The sequence below is a fragment of the Cydia strobilella genome, chromosome 5 (assembly GCF_947568885.1).
Source record: "Cydia strobilella chromosome 5, ilCydStro3.1, whole genome shotgun sequence".
Classification (NCBI taxonomy): Eukaryota; Metazoa; Arthropoda; class Insecta; order Lepidoptera; family Tortricidae; genus Cydia; species Cydia strobilella.
In genome coordinates, this window is record NC_086045.1 from 1930390 (window position 1) to 1955103 (window position 24714).

The following is a 24714-nucleotide window of genomic DNA, read 5'->3' on the forward strand; positions in this document are numbered from 1 at the left end:
CTTCTAAAACAACATTAGTTAGTTTAGTTACAGCACAGAACAATTAGATACAAAACCTTAAAAATTCAAATCCGATCAAACAACCTTACATTAAATGTAGTGCAAAGATATGTAATTCAGAAAAAATACAACAAAAGCTACTTGAAGAATGAGTAAAGAAATGCTGGGAAGGTTAGGTACGATCGGATTCTTTGCCGCTATAATTCGACCGATTACTGCTAGTTAGGTAGGTACCTGAATGCGTATAATAAAGCTATAGTTTTAACTTATTACCTTTAATTCGTTTATATTAGCAATTTATTCTTTAAACCACACTGTTTTCTTCTTACTCCAGTTAAAAAAGAAAGGTAAAGCCCAACTAAAATAACTAAAGACACGCTTTGCTTTGGTCAGTCTTCGTCTTCTCTAAGTCTTCTTCCCGCCAGTTTCACCACTTAATGAAAATTTTTATTTATTTTCCCGCCAACACGCAAACAACTTTCTTTAAAAGTCCGATATGAACATTATGTTTTAAGCTACATTAAAAAAAAAAAGAAAAATACCAAGACGTTGTATCAAAGAATCGTTATATTCATTACTTACTCTTTGAAAAAAAAATGTTTATTTTTACTTTTTGCACAATATTTAAAATGGTATTTTTTATGCATGGATGTGGAGTTGAAAAACTTTATGATCTTTAATAGACCACTAGTATCTATTGAACTATATCTAATTCGGACCGGTGAAGACATGATCAAAATTTCTTAAAACCATAGACAAAAATAATTTGTTTTTAAGGTCACTACAAACGTTTGCGATATAAAGTCTGTCAAGGCATTTCTGTCAGTAGAAAAGGGCGGCAAAATTTAAAAAATGTAGGCGCGAAGGGTTATCGACGTTATCGTCCCATAGCCAATTGAAATTCGAGCCTTTTTATACTGACAAAGTGGATTGACCGGCTATATTTGCCCAACAGAGTGAGATGGAGGCATAGTTAGAATGAGACAATGGATCGCTGCGGACGCACGCATATAGCACATCTATAGGATCCTACCATTTATGAGTTCGGCGCACGTATCGATAGCGTGTAAAGCTGATTAGCGAACTAGACTCCACACTCGCGTTCGCGGCTTCGCGCCGCGATTCGCGCACGAGTGTGGAGGGCCCTTACATAAGTTTTCGTAAGTTTTTATTTTTATTTTTTAAGATTGACGTGTTTATATTATGTACCTAACTTTATTTGTTTAATATATTTATAATTGTAATTGTATGTCACAATATGGGACCTGTCCTGAAATAAATACTATTCATTCATTCATAAGGTGGTCGCGGTACGGTGTGGTAGTCTGTTATGACTTTTATTATAACATAACACACTATCGCACCGCACCAAGGTCACGGAGCGCGGCACCCGTAAGTGTAAGCGCGAAAGAGATCTGTTTCTCGCTCTTACTTATGGGTGCGGCGCGTAAGTGAAAGCGAGAAAGAGATATCTGTTTCTCGCTCTCACTTATGAGTGCGGCGCTTCGTGACCTTGGTGCGGTGCGATAGTGTGTTATGGGTCGCGTCTGTGATATGAACCATAGACTAAATAATAAAATATAAATATTACAATTACAAATGGCGTCGGTTCGTGACGTTCACGACGCATTTATCGGCAACTGTGACTTTTGTTAATAAACTCTTTAAAAGCAACTTTATTTTACGTGAAGGAAAATAAACTCATAACTTAAGTGTTAATAGTGGTATCTAGTGTAGAGAGAGCTATAATTACTGTAGTACTTAGTGCGTACTTTTATTTGTGAAACATGTCGCGTGATCCTCGCGACCCTAGGAAGGGTTATTACAACCGGGATTGGGATAGAGATCGTGATCCGCGTGATCCGCGTGATCGAAACCGTGATCGTGAATACCGGCATCCAATTCCGAAGCGAAGCCGCAGCCCCCTGAGGGATGAGAAGCGGCGTAGCCGCTCCCCAAGGATGAAACCTGACAAGGACCTAGATGAGAACATTTTGAGTGAGATCGCCAAGCTGCCTGAACCGAGTGAATTGTGGGAGCCGAATCAGTTCCAAGACCCTGGCTTTGCGCCCCCGCCGCCGTCCTTCCAACAATCTGAGGTATAGAATTCATTGTTTACCCCAGAAATGTTTCATTTTGTTCTACTTGCATGATATTTTTCCACTTCTCCATGCAATAACATGCATTATTTTTGTTTTAACTATACAATTTTATTCAACAGTTCTAAAAGACAAAAATTAGAAAAGACGGGATTTACAACATTCACTTGAACAGTTGAAACTATTTCCACACCTTATTGTTTTTTTTTTGCAAAACTTGCCTAGAAGTACTCCCTACCTACTTAAAGAACGTACACCTCTCTTGGCAATCCTGTGTTGCTATGAATCGAGACTGAAATTTAAAGCAAATCCCTTGTTGGCAGTCAAATCCTTCATTCAGCAACTACCCGCCACCTTCTTACTCTGGCATCTACGATGACTTTCCTCCCGTTGCTGCGGTACCTCCGACCCCGCACCCACCGGATATTGGCAACTGGAACCAGCTGTCACTGCCGCCACCACCAACAGCACCTCCACAATTTAATGTTGAGGATCAGATTAAGAAAGAAGGTATGATGCATTTCTTTTTTCTGCTTTAACAATAAAAATATTAAGTTACGGCAGCTGAAAAAAATAGCTTGACACCAACATTATTATCAATGAGACAGAGTAAAGATATCTTTACAGCTCAACACTCACTCGGTTTCCTGGTTTGCTCTCAAGAGGCATATCCCTTTAAATTTTTTGTTTCTCTAAATGGCATTTGAAAGTTTTTTTGATAACAAATGTCTAGTAGAATCTGTAGAATAAATATGTTATAGTGACATATTTTTTTAATATAGACACAGCAGCCTTCAAAATTAAAAAAAAAAGCAAAAAGAAACCTGAAATATAAATTTAACCTCCAACAATACAATACAATACAATACTCTTTATTGCACACCTCACATAGTTGACAATAAATGCACAGAAATATAAACAAAATACACAATTGGATAGAGGTAACAACGGGCCAACCCAACTTCCAGTAATTAGTAAATTGTTTTTTTCTATGAAGCATTGTTCAAACTTTTTTGCTTTTGTTTAGTTGTGGAGCATATTGCAACCTAATCATTAAGGTTGGGTTAAGTCCGTGGTTTCCTCATGATGTTTTTCTTCACTAAAAAGACTGGAAAAATATTAAACATTATTTTATACATAAATCTTGAGAAACTCTACTCCTCATATCTATGAACTTGGAAACGACACATCTTAGAGTTTGTCTAAGCTATATTTGCACTTGAATAGAACAAAGTGGGAAAGTATCATTATAAATGTTAAATTTTCATAGAAATTTTTACATTAATGAAGACATTGCCACACTTTGACACTGCAAATGCCTTGCTCGATCTGACTATCCAGTTTTTGCCCATTCTCTGATCAATTTCTTGGTATTGGATTTAAATTATTTTCCAAACTAACCACAAAAATTCTATATATTGTATATATTCAGTCATGTTTGATGGACAAATAAATGCATGGCATAAGTTTGCTTCAAGTTATGATAAAATTTTAGTCTTGTAAGATTGTGCTTTAAGTCCCCAGGTATGTGTTTGCTTAATTCAGGTAATTCTTCAATTCCATTTTTTTTTCAAGGTCTTTTGGATAGTCTTGTACATTAAAAAAAAACTATATTTATTGTTAAAGGAAGATAAAATATCCTCGTCAGTCAACCTTTTGTAGTTGAGACCATCTGAGCCTAACAAATATCCTCTATAATATTTTTCAAACTGGAAGAATATGATGATGGGTATTATCTCCATACAATTTATAACCTAAAAATGGCAAATGTCGCAAAATGGAATTGAATTGACACCAGTTTGAAAAATACTATAGCTTCCCACGGTCCTAATACTAGTACAAATTACCTGCAATAAAATTTTAATCATTGTTAAATGGAACATAGTTGATTTTGTTTTGTTTTGTTAAAATGAAATAAATTCAATTATAAGGAAGATGCTGGAAGACCAGCGCTGACTTTAGGGTTACTAGTATGCTGAGGACCATTTCGTGGTAAACTATATACTTTTTGTTTCCTGTGTTTGTGGTCCTTCCTGATGCAAAGATTGTCCATCGCGGTTCAACGTGGCAAGCGTGATGGGCACCTTTGCATCGGGGTGGGGGGGACGATTTGTACGTCTGAAATGTGACTTATTATTATCCTCTTTATTTATTCTTTTTCTCAGAGGATAATAATAAGTCACATTTCAGCCATTAATTATTATTATTATTAGTTTCTTTTTGTTTTAAATATACTTTTTCTTTGTAATATGTTTATTTTAATTAATATGAAATGTAGTTTGCCATGAATAAATGAATTTAAAAGTGGAAAAATTACTGCCTTGGGTGAGACTTGAACTCACGGCCTCTGGATAGATACTCCAGCGCTCTGCCAACTGAGCACTTTTAAATTTATTCTAAGCTTAATAGCATCGATCGCAGACGTTTCTGCTTGTTAAAAATTAATTTAATAAATGAATTATTCTATTAATTCCATTTTCTAATACCATTGATTCAATTAAATTCGACTGCCGATTTTTCTTATATGGTGGGCCTTACTGTATAATATAATGTTGCTGTTCATAACAAATGATTTCATCTGTACAAAGTTTTTTGTTGTTATGTTATTGGTTATTGAAGTCTATATTGGCAATGGGACCATTAATATTGCATGACTATTATTGGTGATATAAAATCATCATATATCATAGAGATGTTCAAATCTAAACTATTGCATGCCTGGTATTTTCTAACAAATCATCATTTTTATGACAAATCATTCTGTAATGCCCTTATATGTATGTATATTGTCAAATGCATATTTGAAATTAACAAAATTACCAGAATATCTACATCACAAAATAGTTGAACTTGTCAATGAGCTGGCAGAGATATGATGACAATAGAAGGAAAATAAGAAAAAGGAACATAATTCTGAACTTGAAGAAAGAAGCTGATCATCACAGGAAATCAATATAATTATAATATCAATTTACTATTTTATTTAGGTATGTTTATTATGTCTAATTTTCGAATGTGACTAATATCATTTTATAATATGTTTTTTTAATAAGAATGTGTGTTGTATTGTGGTGATAAATGTTTTCAGGAAAATATATTTAGGACCGTCAACAACATCTTGATTTCGTCGTCATGTTGATATTGGTGATTCTTTGAGATCTTAAAACAGGTTCTGACATTATAGCTTATTATCTGATTAGAGCCTTTGGCGGTGACTCTTGCAAATACAGACAGAAAAGATGCTTTTTTCCACCATTACGAATTGTACATAAGTATCTTTATATTTTGCTATTTTGAGTGTGACCTCACATAACATTAATCTGTCAATTTGCCTGCATTCGCTACATAAAAACAAACTCACACGCATATAGCCAATCGCGTGACACACAAGTTACGTGACGTCACACTTTTTCAAAATAACCAATCAGCTTACAGTGCTCTTTCTCACGCAGCGGCGATAGAGTCGGAAATGCGCCATCAGAAGGCAGCACTATCCAAGCAGCGCGAGGAATACATGAAAAAGGCGGGAATTTTGAAAAAGGAACTCGAAACGCTTAAAGACCAGCGCAACGAACTCCGCGGCGACCCGAAACGATCGCCCTCGCCGGACACTAAACGGTTTTTAAAGGAAAATACCAAACTACAGGTTTGAACAGAATAATTAAGTGAACATTAATATTTTTGAACATTTTTACTCTTGACTCTTAGTTGTGTAGCTTTGCTTGCCTTACGTACACAACTGGGAATCCGTTGCATTTATGCTTGCATTTGTCTAGTTGGAGATTCAGAACAAGCTGAAGACGATCAACAATGTGGTGGACATGCTCAACGGCATCATCGGAGAGGAAGCTGAGGCAGCGCTGAACTCCGGAGATTCGAGCCCCGACCTGAAGACTAAAAGGAAATCCAGGTGTGCCATATGTTACATGTTTTCTATTTGTCTTGTTGAGCTGGAATTTATCATATTTATTAATTCTTTTGCACGTAAAGCTTGATTAGAAATATCACCAAACATTATTAACGGTGAGAGATATTTCTGAACATGCTTTGATATCTCTAATGCCTTTAAATTTTAGTTAAACAAGACTTAAGGTTATTTTAAATTAGATGAAATATATCCCAAAGCAGGAATGAGAGAGGCTTTCGCGATACTTCGATTGCTTTCACAGTTTGAAGTTTGAAGAACATTGACATGAAGATAGCACAAGGAATGGACGTACATAACATGAGGATTCTGTTATGGTTTGTTTGGTTATTTATAAGAATTATTGTAGCTTTTATTAAATTGCTGTGTTGTTGTGATTATTATAATATTAATAGTTTTGTATTATGTGTTGTATGTGTATCATTTTTGTAACTTAAATAAAGATATTGTTTCATAGTGACTGATGTGAATCTTCACGTGACTTGATGGACCAAAATTGCAATTGAACTGAAATAAATAATAATCTGCAAAATTGCTTTGTTTTATTTACCTTCTTTTTGCGTTTTTCAGTGGTTATGTTATTCATGTTTAATCAAAATTAAGCAAAAACACGATAGTGTAATATTTGAAAAAAATGAGTATGTACCTGCCATTTTCCACACCAATTAACGTGTTTTAAACATTTGAATGTGGTAAAAGAAGATTAACAAGCTGATGAAAATATTTGTTTTTGTACAAAAAAAGCTACATAGGAGCTTAAAACGTCAAGTAAAATAATCAGAAAGTGGTTGACTGCTTATATATATTTTTGCTTTTCTTCAGGAAGCTTTCCATACTTTTTTTTGTGTTTAGGACACACTGACTTGTTTAGTCCGCAAATTAATAACTTCCTGAGATCATTTATCTTAGGTCCGCTTTTTATACCCTATATGTAGGAATATCATCGCCTCACATTCAAACCCTTTTGTTTAATTCGAAGAAAGATTTCTTTAAGCTAATTTTACGGTTAAACTCACGGGTTTTTAGTAACTCGCGCGACACAACACCGAAACATGTCGCTTAGCTTAATTAAATAAATTAAATTAAATAATCATTTGTTTCAGGCATGACCCATAGAAGTGTTAGTAACAAAAACTTAAATACTAATGTTATACAGTACAATTAATTAAAACCTATCATGCATGTTAGTGCGAGTCACGACAGTCTCGATTCAAAGATTTCTTTGATGAAATAGTTATTATTTGTTCTCACGTCCCTGTCCCTTTGGACATTAAAAACTTTAAAAAAAATTGCTACATCTACATTGGGACTTCATAGGTACATCTAGAGATAACTCGAAATTGTTTCTGCCTATCGACTTGTTAAAACTGCTGTTTGGTGCTTGCTAGTTAAGCTTATTTAAGACAATATTTATTACGGTACGTACTGTGAAAATAGCAATTCCACATACCTAATGAAACCTATGAGAAAGCTAACATTGTGTACAGATTTCGCTAGATGCCTAAAAGTCACAAGTACTTTGATAAATTGGCATTTACAGCTAGCTAGTGTCATTGTACTGGTCGGAAATTGAGAGATGTGGGTTCAAATTCTACATTAGACATACACACCATTCATACACATCTGTACTTCTGTAGTATCCAATTTTAAGGTACTGAAAACCATGAAGGCATTAAAATATCTACTAATATTGCTAATTTCACAGCATTTTATTCCTTCTGTTTTTATATCCTAATTTAATTTTAACATGGTTCAGATATATCATAACATCACTTGACCTATGTTAACCCCCCCATCTGCCCACAGGTCGCCAACGAACAAGAAATTCAACTATGTGTACTACGACCCGGAGATGCATTGGTGTCGCGTGTGCAACGAGTTCCCTCCTACAGCCAAGGATTACTTGAACCATCTACACTCGCCAGCACATCAGAAGTAAGTGGTCCCCATCACTCATCTACCCACAGACCAACGAACAAGTTCAAATATATGTACTACGACCCGGAGATGCATTGGTGTCGCGTGTGCAACGAGTTCCCTCCTACAGCCAAGGATTACTTGAACCATCTACACTCGCCGGCACATCAGAAGTAAGTGGTCCCCATCACTCATCTACCCACAGACCAACGAACAAGTTCAACTATATGTATTACGACCCGGAGATGCATTGGTGTCGCGTGTGCAACGAGTTCCCTCCTACAGCCAAGGATTACTTGAACCATCTACACTCGCCAGCACATCAGAAGTAAGTGGTCCCCATCCCTCATCTACCCACAGACCAACGAACAAGTTCAAATATATGTACTACGACCCGGAGATGCATTGGTGTCGCGTGTGCAACGAGTTCCCTCCTACAGCGAAGGATTACTTGAACCATCTACACTCGCCAGCACATCAGAAGTAAGTGGTCCCCATCCCTCATCTACCCACAGACCAACGAACAAGTTCAAATATATGTACTACGACCCGGAGATGCATTGGTGTCGCGTGTGCAACGAGTTCCCTCCTACAGCCAAAGATTACTTGAACCATCTACACTCGCCAGCACATCAGAAGTAAGTGGTCCCCATCCCTCATCTATCCACAGACCAACGAACAAGTTCAAATATATGTACTACGACCCGGAGATGCATTGGTGTCGGCTCATCAGAAGTAAGTAGTTAAGTACTGATGTGCCAAAATTGCGAACTTTTCCACATGGCAAATTTTCAGAAACTTCTCACGTTTTTGTATAGGAATGGAAAAATTCCGACACATAAAATGGATATTTCTTATATTGCTGTGTTTGTATCGGTACCGATTCGGGGTTTTAGCACTTCCACTCTGTAATAACTTAGCTTGGGCTGACAAAATGATGATAATAATGATTGTTTGCAGAATGGCGGCAGCGCACATGGAAGCCCCGTGGCACAGCGTGACGACGGCCAACGAGGGGTTCCCTAGCTTTCCCTCGGCGCCCACCAAGCGGACCCCTATCAGAGGTATCACATCACTCTAAAAACTATAGTCTGGCGAACCAATTATGTCAGTAGAAATGGGGGAAAATTTGAAAATTGTAGATGCGGAGGTTGGATCGATGCGCGCTGCGCGCCTTTTTCTACTGACGAATTTGTTAGTATAGTTAACGCTATCTCTACTGAGCTCGTTCACTTACCTGTACTAACATGGGCATTCTGGTAAACAAAAGCCATTATTTCTTTTCTGTGAGCGCGTGGCCTTTGTCCCTGAGGCCTCACACACAAAGGCCACGTGCTCAGGCACAAAGGCCACGCGCTCGCATAAAAGAAATAATGGCTTTTGTTTAACAGAATGCCATTGTTAGTACAGGTAAGTGAACGAGCTCAGTAGAGATAGCGTTAACTATAATGTGTACACGCCCCTAGTGAAGCGCCTTAATTGTGAACTGTGAAGAGAACTATCAGACTATTTTTACAACAAAATGTACGAGTATGATAATATAATTCATAAGTTGTATAATTTGGTTAATGCGACCAAAATTTATAATTATAATCGGATATCAAAGAACGGCACATGCCGTAATATATGTATGCCATTATGAACCTTATCTTATTTAATAAAACTATGAAAACGGATTATATCGCGTATATTGAATTTATAATACATCCCGACGTTTCGAACTCTTTACAGCGTTCGTGGTCAACGGGTGACGGGAAACGTCGGGATGTATTATAAATTCAATATACGCGATATAATCCGTTTTCATAGTTTTATTTCATGAGTAACTATCGCGGTAACCGAAGACTTATCTTATTTGTTTAAAGGTTTACAATTCTTCGTACCGTCGACGGCGTGGTACTGCAAGCTGTGTGACCAGTTCATCGGGGACCTGCACTGCGCTTCCGCACATCTCAAGTCTATCGTGCATTCCAAAAACTATACCGTAAGTTACGTACAGTCAAGGGCAAAAATATATATACATTCCCAAAGTTTCAAAAATATGTGTACGCTTTTACACCTTAGACAATAAACTCGTGTTCACATATTTTTGAGCCGTTTGTCTGTATCGATATTTTTGCCTTCGACTGTACATATTCATTAATTTACGTTTTGTAAATAATAAAGTTCACGAAAAGTTTTTAAATGCCATATCACTACATAGTATAAAACAAAGTCGCTCTGTCTGTCTGTCCCTATGTATGCTTAGATCTTTAAAACTACGCAACGAATTTTGATGCGGTTTTTTTAATAGATAGAGTGATTCAAGAGATAGGTTTATATATATACATCAGCATTGTTAAAAGTTAAAAAAAAATATATATTGTGGGGACAATCTTACACATGTCAACCTAGCCCTGAACTAAGCAAAGCTTGTACTATGGGTACAAGGCGGCGATATACATACTTATACAGACAAATACATATTTAGATACATAGAAAACACCCATGACTCAGGAACAAATATCCGTGCTCATCGCACAAATAAATGCTGTTATCGCGATTCGAACACACGACCATCTGCTTCATAGGCAGGGTCACTCACTACCCACTAGGCCAGACACATCGTCATTAATATAATTTTTATTTCATAAAAGGATAGAATACAACTCGGGAACATTTTTTTTATTAGCCTACTTTGGTGTCCCACTGCTGGGCAAAGGCCTCCCCTCGTTTTCTCCACTCGACCCTGTCATCGGCATTTTCCCACCATTTGGGGTAAAATGTGTCCAAGTCGTCCCGCCATCTCCTTTTCGGTCTGCCTGAACCCCGGCCTGCACCGTCTATGGTGTTCCGTGGGTCCCACTCAGTAACTATTTTGGCCCACCTTCCCGGGTGCATGCGACAGACATGTCCAGCCCAGTCCCACTTAAGCTTAGCGGTCTTGACGCCTATATCTACAACTCTAGTTCTGGAGCGTAGTTCCGTGTTTCTGCTTCGATCAGTTCTACGAACACCTAATATACTACGCTCCGTCGCTCGCTGGCAAACCTTGAGTTTCTAATTTTAGGGCCTCCGTTAATGAAGTTCGTGCACCGTAAAGTCGTCGTCAAATAATGTAAACAAACCATTATACCTTCATTACTTCGTAATCTCGCTCTTTAAAAGGACAACCATGACCTTATCAACAGTCTATATACTTAAATATTTTATTTATATAAGATGATTTCACTTGTTGATATGGATTGGAACAAAGAATAACTTCATGTGTTGCTCTGTAAACAAAGATTTATTATTTTATAATACACGGTTTAATTTTAACCCACACTGTATGTACTAATACTAACAATACCGACCTGTAAACAAAGAAACGACATTTAAAGTTTATTCCTGCTTCAGTCACTCCTTTCTCAATAACAAATTACAAAATTATAACGGCGATAATTTAAAGCGGCATTGCAATCTACGTACATAACCTCACTTCACAATTTTGACGTATGACGTGTGACACAGACAAAAGTGACAGGTCAAAGCAAAGTATGGCCACATTAAAAAAGTAAACGATATCGTTTATTTTTTTACATCTCCCCCCCTGGGATGAGAAAATTTTTATATAACATTTTCGCTACTGAACTACTCCTCTTCTTCTTGTATCCTATGACATGGAATTAGTTTTGTAATATGAAAGAGGTTGGATTCTGTTTTTCTGTGTCCTGTATCTATCTTAAATATAGAATTTGAGATTTTTTCAATGATCACATATGGTCCAATTCTGAGTTCATCCAATTTCCTCCTGTTCAATTTATTTCCATTTTCGACATACACCATGTCGCCTACATTCAATTCAATGAGTTTTCTATCTTTGTCAAATAACTTCTTATTGTAGTTATGAGATCTTCTCGTGTTTTCTAATGCTTCTTCTCTGTCCTTGATCCAGTCACTAAGCGATTTTTCGTTCTTTAGTTCCTTTGGTAATAATGTGACATCTGTACCGTTTAGAAGATAACTAGGAGAGTAACGGGTCACTGAATGGTTGATCTCATTATAGTTCTTCACACATTCGTGGGCTACTGTTGTCCAAGCTCTTTTATTGCCTTCCTCATTCATTCTACACCTTATTTTATTCACCAAAGTCTGGTTCAGTCTCTCGTTCAATCCATTGGAAAAAGGTGAGTCTACTGCTGTAAATACCAAAGGTATACTGTTGCTTCTTAAGAAATCCTTAAATTCCCTCGAATTGATTCCTGGGTACTGGTCTGTAAGAATCATACCAATACCCTCAGTGTCTGATACCGTTTTAATTAGTTTTATAAAATCATTTGCATTTTGGGTCTTTGAAGTAGAAATGAATGCGTATCTAGAGAAATGGTCCACTAACAGGTGCAGATATTTCTTCGAAGATCTTGAGCCACCAAAACCTCCAATAGTGTCTAGAGACATGATTTCATATGGTTTAGTAGCTGGGCCCAGGTGTGACATAAATCCATATTTATCCTGTCCTCTCGACTTATTTTTAATGCAAACTTCACAGTTGGTGCACACCGACTTTATATTTTGTATCAAGTTTTTGGCTGCATAAAATGGGCTAATCGTCTTCTGCATTTGTCCGATTCCAATATGACCTAGGTCACCATGTATAGATTTCATCAGTTTTATACTAAATTCCTCTGACAAAATAATTTTTCCTCTTGTTCTACCCTTTTTTAAGTATACATTGTGTCTTTCAATTAATGTTCCTTTTTTACTTTGTATTTCTGGATTTTCCTTCTGATCCCTTAAAATGTCTTTGAGAGTTATCAAATTAACTATTTTTAATTGTTCCGCTGTATTTTCATTAGGTTCTAATACAGGATTTCTGCTTAAGCAGTCGGCTTCTAAGTTTTCCTTTCCTGGAGAATATTTTATTTTAAAGTCATATTGTGATAGGTAATAAGTTAAATCACCTAATTCCTCGTCAGTTCTTGATTTCAAATTCATGTTTTCTAGTGGTTTGTGGTCTGAATATACTGTAAACGATTTTCATATTAACCAGTATTGCCAGTATCGTACCGCTTCCCTGATGGCTAAACATTCTAAATATATTGCTTTTTTTTTCTTTTGAGCTTCATTTAGTTTATTCGAAAAATAGGCTACGGGTTTTTCTTTACCATCAGGCTGTATCTGTTTTAAAATTGCTCCGACCCCTTCTAACGAGGCATCAGTGTAGATATTTATTGGCAAATTTTCATCGAATATTTCCAAAACTGGTTGTGAACATAGGAGATCTTTTATCTTTTCAAATGCATTTTGGCATTCAGTGGTCCATATAAATTTCTGGTTCTTTCTTAATAGATTATGCAATGGGTCTAGTATTATTGCACTCTTCGGAATATACTCATGGTAAAAGTTAATTTTCCCTAGGAACTGTCTTATATTTTTCTGTGTTCTTGGGATAGGAAAATCCTTTATTGAGGTCAAGTTATCTTTCAATGGCTTAACTGAATTGTTTTGTATTATATGACCCAAATATTTTACTAAGTCTGATGCAAATGTGCATTTTGTGAATTTTAATCGGAAACCCTCCGTTTTGATTGCGTCCAGCAACTTTTTTAAATGTTCAATGTGTTCGGTGAACGTTCTGGAAAATATAAGGATATCATCGATGTAATTGACTGCAAAGTCCGTAAGCTTATATTTTCTCAATATATTACTTAAAATTCTTTGGAAGATTGCCGGCGAAGTCTTTAACCCAAAAGGGAGGCATGTCCATTGAAAGTGTCCATCCTGAGTTACAAATCCTGTTTTCTTTCTGTCCTCGATCCGTAAAGGAATCGACCAAAACGCTGAGTTGATATCAAGCGTCGAAAAAAATTTACAATTCCTAGTCTTCATCATAAGATCTTCAATCAACGGAAAGGGCTGTGCTTGAGGTACGACTATTTTATTTAAGTCCCTAAAGTCGATACATAATCTAGATTTTTTATTCTCCTCTCTTTTAAATGCCAATGTGACCGGTGCAGCAAATGGACTATAGGATTCTTCTATTAACTTATTATCGAGTAACCTCCCAATTTGCTCTTCTATTTCTTTTTTATCCTGTATAGTACATCTGTACGGCCTCTTGCTGCAATATTTGTCCACTAACAAGTCTATTCTGGCTTCATACCCATTGACCGTCCCAACATCATATTTATGCCTTGCAAAAACTGAGTTATATTTATTGATCAATGTATTTATTTCAGACTGTTGCTCCTTGTCCAAATGATCAATCTTTATCTTAAAATCCTCCTCCTTGATATGTTCATTAAAATTGACATAATATTCTTTTGTTATGTTCACGTCATTCTCAGAAACTTGTGATTGATTATGAATTATTTCTTCATTTGAAACTTTCACTTTCTCATTATCTTTTATGTTTGTACCCAGTACCTGATGTATCTCCAAATTCTCATCTTGAGTTAATCGGAATATTTTTATCAGGTCCAAGCCAATCAGAAAATCATGCTTGAAATATTGTTCATCCACGATGGATAGATCAACATTTTCCTCTATATCAAAAATTTTTATTTTTAGGTTGGTCAAACCATCCGTTTTTTTAACACCACCAACTGTTACTAAATTTTCTTCATTCAATTCGTTTCCTTTCCCTTTTAGTCTTAACAGCTTAGAATTTATAATGGAAACAACTGAACCTGGGTCATAAACTGCATTTATCTGATGTTTATCATTAATTAGTAATTTGACCTTTATCAGTGGTGTTATTATTCGTTTTTTGGAACGGATTCATTTAACACTGCCTCTATCACCGCGTTATTTACATGTTTAATGAAGTTCTTCTTCACATTGTCATTTTCTTTTGGACGAAACCAACATACCGTCTCAGAGTGATAACGGGTGCCTTTGTTTAAATCTTCACAAATTTTACACGGCTTCAGATCTTCACTCTTGAAACTTGTTTTTGAGGGTCCATATTTCTTCTTAAATACATAACTTTTTTTGTTAACCATATGCTCATACTTGCTTACTTCATTAAACAACTCGACTGTGTCCTCCAACGCTTCTCTGTCAATTTTGTTTAATATGTATTCCGGCAAACCAACTGCAATAAGGTCCACCAATGTACCGGAATCTATCGACTTCCTCATATCGAGTAAAAGCTTTTCTTTTTTTATAGCATAATCTAACAGTGAGCCATCCTTATATTTATACAGTAATGCATATGTAACTGGACTCCACCCTTTGTTGACAAATGATTCACAAAATTTTTTCCTCCACTCAGACCATTCTGCATTCATAGTCAGTTTTATAACCATGGAACTGTACCAATCAGCACAACTTTTATCCATAAAGAGCCTAAGAACCTCAATTTTCTTTTCATCCGATATCTGGAAACGCTCACATTCCTTTTCAAAAATGTCCATCCATTGAGCTGCATTGGAATGTTTGCTAGTAAACTTCTCGATCACAAACTTCTCCGCAATATTCTTCAAGCTCTGTTGTTTACTTTCCTGTGTACTTTCTATTAACTTTTCTAACAATTTTTCTAAAGTATTGGTCCCTTTTGTACCGGCCGCAGCGGATGCATTAGAAGCACTATGGTCCTGATTTATTTCTTCCAGATATCTGTCTGCAAACTGCACATTGCCATCCCCATCTATATAAATTTGCTTCAGTTCCTCGGTTAGCGAGATCCAAATTCTCCTGGTCTGGTATCTTTTTGATAAACTATTTTTCACTTTACTATATGCCGCTGTCTTTGTTAATTCTTTGTGATGACCAACCGACTGCAGTCCGTCCGGTAATACATAACTCTTGTTGTCTTCGGTGGTTATTGACGTCACACAACAGACGTTTGTTTTTTCGTCACTACCAGGTAGTATTGTGAATTCAAAACGAAGTTTCGTCATCTTTCCTTGAATCTTGTAACTAGAAATGTCGTTTTATAAGATGATTTCACTTGTTGATATGGATTGGAACAAAGAATAACTTCATGTGTTGCTCTGTAAACAAAGATTTATTATTTTATAATACACGGTTTAATTTTAACCCACACTGTATGTACTAATACTAACAATACCGACCTGTAAACAAAGAAACGACATTTAAAGTTTATTCCTGCTTCAGTCACTCCTTTCTCAATAACAAATTACAAAATTATAACGGCGATAATTTAAAGCGGCATTGCAATCTACGTACATAACCTCACTTCACAATTTTGACGTATGACGTGTGACACAGACAAAAGTGACAGGTCAAAGCAAAGTATGGCCACATTAAAAAAGTAAACGATATCGTTTATTTTTTTACATTTATATACAGTTTTAGTTTAACTAAATGTTAATCCATCCATACTAATATTATAAATGTGAAAGTCTGTCTGTCTGTCTTTCTGTCTGTGTGTTCCCTCTTCACGCTTAAACCGCTGAACTGATTTATATTAAATTTGGCATAGAGATAGGTTGAGTCCCTGAGAAGGACATAGGATAGTTTTTATCCCGATAATCATTGCTTAAGAAAGTAAAAAGCGGGGTGGAATTGAGATAATTAACAAAGTGCCTGCTAATTTGTGTGCATAATATGCTCAAATTTAGATTGCTATGAAATTTTTTCCAGGCGCTATTCTTACTCTAGCTGCGGTTACTTAGTCCACGCAGACGAAGTCGCAGGCAAAAGCTAGTACTTAATATTATAAATGTGAAAGTCTGTCTGTCTGTCTGTCTGTCTGTCTGTGTGTTACTTCTTCACGCTTAAACCACTGAACTGATTCAGTTTAAATTTGGCGTAGAGAAAGTTTGAGTCCCGGGGAAGGACATAGGATAGTTTTTATCCCGAAAATCATCCCTTAAGAAGGTGAAAAGCGGGGTGGAATCATGGTGGAATTGAGATAATTAATGAGTTGCCTAATAATTTCTGTGCATGTTATGCTCAAATTGAATGATTGCTATAAGACTTTCTCCAGGCTCTATTTTTACTCTAGCTGGGGTTACTAAGTCCACGCAGACGAAGTCGCGGGCAAAAGCTAGTTATTAATATTTCAGGGAAAATAACCCTCGTAAAAATGTTAGGTTATGTGTCAAACGCTAACAAAATCTGTCATATTTGTTTACAATATTTGCAAGTTCTATGGGCAGGATGCACATGTCAAGGAGTTTGCGCTTATAAGACACAAGGGAAGGTCACCCTTCATTAGCGTTTTCATGGACCAGAAGCTCTTCCAGGCGTCCAAATATCTGTGATAAACACACAAATAAATGCTCTTACCAGGATTCGAAACCGGAATCTCTTGCTTCGTGGGCAGGGTTACTACCCACTAGGCTAGCAGGTCGTTATTAAGTATGATCGTCTTGCAGAACTTCGTGGAACAGAACCCGCACTGGGAGACGGACTGGATGTCGGACCGGCAGAAGGCGTTCGAGAAGGCTCGCGGCTCCAAGGGGAAGGAAGACCCCGCCAAGGCCGCGCAGCAAGCCGCGGCCACCAGATACGCCGCGCACACCATCACATTCAACAAAGGTAACAACACCAACCGGCTCCAAGGGGAAGAAGGACCCCGCCAAGGCCGCGCAGCAAGCCGCGGCCACCAGATACGCCGCGCACACCATCACATTCAACAAAGGTAACAACACCAACCGGCTCCAAGGGGAAGAAGGACCCCGCCAAGGCCGCGCAGCAAGCCGCGGCCACCAGATACGCCGCGCACACCATCACATTCAACAAAGGTAACAACACCAACCGGCTCCAAGGGGAAGAAGGACCCCGCCAAGGCCGCGCAGCAAGCCGCGGCCACCAGATACGCCGCGCACACCATCACATTCAACAAAGGTAACAACACCAACCGGCTCCAAGGGGAAGAAGGACCCCGCCAAGGCCGCGCAGCAAGCCGCGGCCACCAGATACGCCGCGCACACCATCACATTCAACAAAGGTAACAACACCAACCGGCTCCAAGGGGAAGAAGGACCCCGCCAAGGCCGCGCAGCAAGCCGCGGCCACCAGATACGCCGCGCACACCATCACATTCAACAAAGGTAACAACACCAACCGGCTCCAAGGGGAAGAAGGACCCCGCCAAGGCCGCGCAGCAAGCCGCGGCCACCAGATACGCCGCGCACACCATCACATTCAACAAAGGTAACAACACCAACCGGCTCCAAGGGGAAGAAGGACCCCGCCAAGGCCGCGCAGCAAGCCGCGGCCACCAGATACGCCGCGCACACCATCACATTCAACAAAGGTAACAACACCAACCGGCTCCAAGGGGAAGAAGGACCCCGCCAAGGCCGCGCAGCAAGCCGCGGCCACCAGATACGCCGCGCACACCATCACATTCAACAAAGGTAACAACACCAACCGGCTCCAAGGGGAAGAAGGACCCCGCCAAGGCCGCGCAGCAAGCCGCGGCCACCAGATACGCCGCGCACACCATCACATTCAACAAAGGTAACAACACCAACCGGCTCCAAGGGGAAGAAGGACCCCGCCAAGGCCGCGCAGCAAGCCGCGGCCACCAGATACGCCGCGCACACCATCACATTCAACAAAGGTAACAACACCAACCGGCTCCAAGGGGAAGAAGGACCCCGCCAAGGCCGCGCAGCAAGCCGCGGCCACCAGATACGCCGCGCACACCATCACATTCAACAAAGGTAACAACACCAACCGGCTCCAAGGGGAAGAAGGACCCCGCCAAGGCCGCGCAGCAAGCCGCGGCCACCAGATACGCCGCGCACACCATCACATTCAACAAAGGTAACAACACCAACCGGCTCCAAGGGGAAGAAGGACCCCGCCAAGGCCGCGCAGCAAGCCGCGGCCACCAGATACGCCGCGCACACCATCACATTCAACAAAGGTAACAACACCAACCGGCTCCAAGGGGAAGAAGGACCCCGCCAAGGCCGCGCAGCAAGCCGCGGCCACCAGATACGCCGCGCACACCATCACATTCAACAAAGGTAACAACACCAACCGGCTCCAAGGGGAAGAAGGACCCCGCCAAGGCCGCGCAGCAAGCCGCGGCCACCAGATACGCCGCGCACACCATCACATTCAACAAAGGTAACAACACCAACCGGCTCCAAGGGGAAGAAGGACCCCGCCAAGGCCGCGCAGCAAGCCGCGGCCACCAGATACGCCGCGCACACCATCACATTCAACAAAGGTAACAACACCAACCGGCTCCAAGGGGAAGAAGGACCCCGCCAAGGCCGCGCAGCAAGCCGCGGCCACCAGATACGCCGCGCACACCATCACATTCAACAAAGGTAACAACACCAACCGGCTCCAAGGGGAAGAAGGACCCCGCCAAGGCCGCGCAGCAAGCCGCGGCCACCAGATACGCCGCGCACACCATCACATTCAACAAAGGTAACAACACCAACCGGCTCCAAGGGGAAGAAGGACCCCGCCAAGGCCGCGCAGCAAGCCGCGGCCACCAGATACGCCGCGCACACCATCACATTCAACAAAGGTAACAACACCAACCGGCTCCAAGGGGAAGAAGGACCCCGCCAAGGCCGCGCAGCAAGCCGCGGCCACCAGATACGCCGCGCACACCATCACATTCAACAAAGGTAACAACACCAACCGGCTCCAAGGGGAAGAAGGACCCCGCCAAGGCCGCGCAGCAAGCCGCGGCCACCAGATACGCCGCGCACACCATCACATTCAACAAAGGTAACAACACCAACCGGCTCCAAGGGGAAGAAGGACCCCGCCAAGGCCGCGCAGCAAGCCGCGGCCACCAGATACGCCGCGCACACCATCACATTCAACAAAGGTAACAACACCAACCGGCTCCAAGGGGAAGAAGGACCCCGCCAAGGCCGCGCAGCAAGCCGCGGCCACCAGATACGCCGCGCACACCATCACATTCAACAAAGGTAACAACACCAACCGGCTCCAAGGGGAAGAAGGACCCCGCCAAGGCCGCGCAGCAAGCCGCGGCCACCAGATACGCCGCGCACACCATCACATTCAACAAAGGTAACAACACCAACCGGCTCCAAGGGGAAGAAGGACCCCGCCAAGGCCGCGCAGCAAGCCGCGGCCACCAGATACGCCGCGCACACCATCACATTCAACAAAGGTAACAACACCAACCGGCTCCAAGGGGAAGAAGGACCCCGCCAAGGCCGCGCAGCAAGCCGCGGCCACCAGATACGCCGCGCACACCATCACATACAACAAAGGTAACAACACCAACCGGCTCCAAGGGGAAGAAGGACCCCGCCAAGGCCGCGCAGCAAGCCGCGGCCACCAGATACGCCGCGCACACCATCACATTCAACAAAGGTAACAACACCAACCGGCTCCAAGGGGAAGAAGGACCCCGCCAAGGCCGCGCAGCAAGCCGCGGCCACCAGATACGCCGCGCACACCATCACATTCAACAAAGGTAACAACACCAACCGGCTCCAAGGGGAAGAAGGACCCCGCCAAGGCCGCGCAGCAAGCCGCGGCCACCAGATACGCCGCGCACACCATCACATACAACAAAGGTAACAACACCAACCGGCTCCAAGGGGAAGAAGGACCCCGCCAAGGCCGCGCAGCAAGCCGCGGCCACCAGATACGCCGCGCACACCATCACATTCAACAAAGGTAACAACACCAACCGGCTCCAAGGGGAAGAAGGACCCCGCCAAGGCCGCGCAGCAAGCCGCGGCCACCAGATACGCCGCGCACACCATCACATTCAACAAAGGTAACAACACCAACCGGCTCCAAGGGGAAGAAGGACCCCGCCAAGGCCGCGCAGCAAGCCGCGGCCACCAGATACGCCGCGCACACCATCACATTCAACAAAGGTAACAACACCAACCGGCTCCAAGGGGAAGAAGGACCCCGCCAAGGCCGCGCAGCAAGCCGCGGCCACCAGATACGCCGCGCACACCATCACATTCAACAAAGGTAACAACACCAACCGGCTCCAAGGGGAAGAAGGACCCCGCCAAGGCCGCGCAGCAAGCCGCGGCCACCAGATACGCCGCGCACACCATCACATTCAACAAAGGTAACAACACCAACCGGCTCCAAGGGGAAGAAGGACCCCGCCAAGGCCGCGCAGCAAGCCGCGGCCACCAGATACGCCGCGCACACCATCACATTCAACAAAGGTAACAACACCAACCGGCTCCAAGGGGAAGAAGGACCCCGCCAAGGCCGCGCAGCAAGCCGCGGCCACCAGATACGCCGCGCACACCATCACATTCAACAAAGGTAACAACACCAACCGGCTCCAAGGGGAAGAAGGACCCCGCCAAGGCCGCGCAGCAAGCCGCGGCCACCAGATACGCCGCGCACACCATCACATTCAACAAAGGTAACAACACCAACCGGCTCCAAGGGGAAGAAGGACCCCGCCAAGGCCGCGCAGCAAGCCGCGGCCACCAGATACGCCGCGCACACCATCACATACAACAAAGGTAACAACACCAACCGGCTCCAAGGGGAAGAAGGACCCCGCCAAGGCCGCGCAGCAAGCCGCGGCCACCAGATACGCCGCGCACACCATCACATTCAACAAAGGTAACAACACCAACCGGCTCCAAGGGGAAGAAGGACCCCGCCAAGGCCGCGCAGCAAGCCGCGGCCACCAGATACGCCGCGCACACCATCACATTCAACAAAGGTAACAACACCAACCGGCTCCAAGGGGAAGAAGGACCCCGCCAAGGCCGCGCAGCAAGCCGCGGCCACCAGATACGCCGCGCACACCATCACATACAACAAAGGTAACAACACCAACCGGCTCCAAGGGGAAGAAGGACCCCGCCAAGGCCGCGCAGCAAGCCGCGGCCACCAGATACGCCGCGCACACCATCACATTCAACAAAGGTAACAACACCAACCGGCTCCAAGGGGAAGAAGGACCCCGCCAAGGCCGCGCAGCAAGCCGCGGCCACCAGATACGCCGCGCACACCATCACATTCAACAAAGGTAACAACACCAACCGGCTCCAAGGGGAAGGAACAGCAAAGGTTTCTTATTTTATTACATATTTCAAGGCGGATACACTTCACCCCATCGGGATCTTATGATACGACCGAATGGAGTTCCTACTTCCGCACTCGTATCGTAAATAACTATTAAAGAATCCTTGTACAACAATTTTGCATTATTCCCCTAGAATAAAATTTGATGAATTCAACCATCACCAAAATAAAATTTATTCAACAGACGGTTTCCACACGAAACGCAAGGACAGCCCGCAGCCGCCGCCCGAAATCAAAGAAGAGAAGCAGAAGAAGAAGAAGAAGGAAAAGAAGAAGAAAAGCAAGAAGAAGAAGGGGAAGAGCTCCAGCAGCAGCTCGTCCAGCTCCTCCAGCAGCTCTGAAAGCGATACTGTGGCTAAGAAGAAGAAAAAGAGTAAGTTTGAACCTTTTTAGATTTTCTCCTTAAGGAATAAATTCAATGTCCGTCGTTTTGTTGAAGCGCGAAATATCAGCGGCATAAATAAGTATGCTTCTTGGAATTCGTACTTAATTGTAAATTCCTCCCCCCTTTCCACCTCCTTAAGTCCAGGAAAATAACATGATAAATTGTTACGGGAGATGAATTCCGACTCGAACTGTGTACCAAATTTTATATAGATCGATTCAGCGGTGTAAGTGTGAAGAGATAACAGACCGAGCGACTATTATGATTTATTTCACTAGGTGCAGGACTGGTGCTGCCCTCCTTTTGTACGCTTTTCTACGTTAAATCTTATGGAATAAAATTAGTTCAAACGGCTGCCGGTAGTATTAATGTGTGACACTCCACAAGATTACGTCTATCAAAGAGGATATAATAAGATAGAGCGGTACTGTCATAGTTGTAACCACTGTAAATTCACTGCCATCTATCCGACACACTTTAAAACTAAAAATGAAGATTTATAAAAATACGTTACAATGTATTTAAATATGGATAAATGATTTTTTTATTTACATTAATTATTTTTATATGATTTTGACCCATGTTCTATCACTGATATGCGTTAAAATTATAAATAACAAACGAAACCGTCGACGCCCTCTATACGAGAGTAGGCCAAAACTAGTGGCGCCAACTGATTGAGAATCAAATTTTCGTGATTTTCGAGGCACGTTTTTTCCTTAGACTTCATCCATCTATTACGGAGTTATCTTTGCGTCTATTTATGACAATCAGTGCCACTTCTCCCACCACTGATGTATGAAGTTGTATAAAGGTTATTCATGGTTTTATGAATCATGACGCTGCAATAATATTTATAGTCGACTAACAATAATTTAATTTACTTGTATTTATAGAGTGGCTTGCGAACGCAGAGGCGCGTTTGAACGAGAGCGACCGCCAGCTTCTGGACTCGCTGAAGAGCCGGATGACGCGGAACCGGGACGCGGCCGCGCGGGACGCGAGGGACTCCAGGGACGGCAGGGACAGAGGCGCTTCTAGAAAGAGGTTAGTTCAGTTTTATTATCAGATTTAACGAGAGTGACCGCCAGCTTCTGGACTCTCTGAAGAGCCGGATGACGCGGAACCGGGACGCGAGGGACTCCAGGGACGGCAGGGACAGAGGCGCTTCTAGAAAGAGGTTAGTTCAGTTTTATTATCAGATTTAACGAGAGTGACCGCCAGTTTCTGGACTCTCTGAAGAGCCGGATGACGCGGAACCGGGACGCGAGGGACTCCAGGGACGGCAGGGACAGAGGCGCTTCTAGAAAGAGGTTAGTTCAGTTTTATTATCAGATTTAACGAGAGTGACCGCCAGTTTCTGGACTCTCTGAAGAGCCGGATGACGCGGAACCGGGACGCGAGGGACTCCAGGGACGGCAGGGACAGAGGCGCTTCTAGAAAGAGGTTAGTTCAGTTTTATTATCAGATTTAACGAGAGTGACCGCCAGCTTCTGGACTCTCTGAAGAGCCGGATGACGCGGAACCGGGACGCGAGGGACTCCAGGGACGGCAGGGACAGAGGCGCTTCTAGAAAGAGGTTAGTTCAGTTTTATTATCAGATTTAACGAGAGTGACCGCCAGCTTCTGGACTCTCTGAAGAGCCGGATGACGCTGCCGTCCGGGACACATGGGACTCGAGGGATCCTAGGGGCCCCAGGGACGGCAGGTACAGAGGCGCTTCTAGAAAGAGGTTAGTAGCCATTTAAAAATAATTCACGGTAGTTACCACTGGTATAAGGTGGGAATTTTTCTCCGTTAGAGCGTTTTCACACTATCCGATCCGATATCGGAATCCGGATGTCGGATAACTTTTGGAGGAACATAATTGCTAGGGTGCATTAATTTTTGCATACCTTTTTTTTTTACAAATAATCGTTTGTTGATCGAATGAATAAACGTGAAAAGCCAATTTTCTACATTTGATGCCATATATCAGATGCCTGCAGAAATATTCGTGTTGCATCTCTTTCTTTTTTGACAAACAAAACAAAAGGGATGCAACACGAATATTTGCCAACTACAGCGAAGTGTGGTGCCAGCATTACATATTTAAGGTCGTATCCGACATCCGAATATCGGATCGACTTCCGGTTCGAACGCCATCTTGATAGTAGCCTCGTGATTAATTCCTTTGTTTTTTGCTCATTAATATTGTTTAAAGTGTAATATCGATAGCTTTATTATACAATAATCTAATGTGGTAGTGTGCAGTGCATGGAGAATTAATCTCAAAGCGTGTTTAACCACCATTTTGGAGTCAACGGCCGGTAGTCCACGTGCTTCTCGTAAAATCCAGCTATCGGTTTTACGAGACAACTACAACAACCACCGAACAGCGTCGTGCTCTAAGAGCATTTATTTTGTTCCTACCCTTTTACGTGACATTGGCT

At 42.0% G+C, this 24714-nt stretch overlaps 2 protein-coding genes across 2 annotated transcripts in view; one reads left to right on the forward strand and one right to left on the reverse strand.

Moving 5' to 3' along the window:
- The first annotated feature begins 1639 nt into the window (after positions 1 to 1639).
- Positions 1640 to 24714, forward strand: part of LOC134741330 (zinc finger matrin-type protein CG9776) — a 33316-nt gene continuing 10241 nt past the window's right edge. The window contains exons 1-10 of the mRNA XM_063674081.1: positions 1640 to 2099; positions 2423 to 2609; positions 5552 to 5745; positions 5876 to 6009; positions 7831 to 7959; positions 8902 to 9005; positions 9807 to 9925; positions 17250 to 17412; positions 22082 to 22270; positions 23179 to 23329. Of these exons, the coding sequence (XP_063530151.1) occupies positions 1788 to 2099; positions 2423 to 2609; positions 5552 to 5745; positions 5876 to 6009; positions 7831 to 7959; positions 8902 to 9005; positions 9807 to 9925; positions 17250 to 17412; positions 22082 to 22270; positions 23179 to 23329 (1682 nt within the window). The 5' untranslated portion in view covers positions 1640 to 1787. The remainder of the gene's footprint in view (positions 2100 to 2422; positions 2610 to 5551; positions 5746 to 5875; positions 6010 to 7830; positions 7960 to 8901; positions 9006 to 9806; positions 9926 to 17249; positions 17413 to 22081; positions 22271 to 23178; positions 23330 to 24714) is intronic.
- On the reverse strand, positions 12854 to 16066 carry LOC134741282 (uncharacterized). The gene is made up of 2 exons (XM_063673997.1): positions 15981 to 16066; positions 12854 to 15899 (listed from the first exon to the last, which is right to left on the reverse strand). The coding sequence occupies exon 2, from the start codon at positions 15804 to 15806 to the stop codon at positions 14661 to 14663; it is 1146 nt and encodes a 381-aa protein (XP_063530067.1). The 5' UTR covers positions 15807 to 15899; positions 15981 to 16066; the 3' UTR covers positions 12854 to 14660.

Excerpts from the sequence above, each read along its gene's own strand:
- LOC134741282 (XM_063673997.1), bottom strand. The coding sequence starts at position 15,806 with ATGACGAAACTTCGTTTTGAATTCACAATACTACCTGGTAGTGACGAA.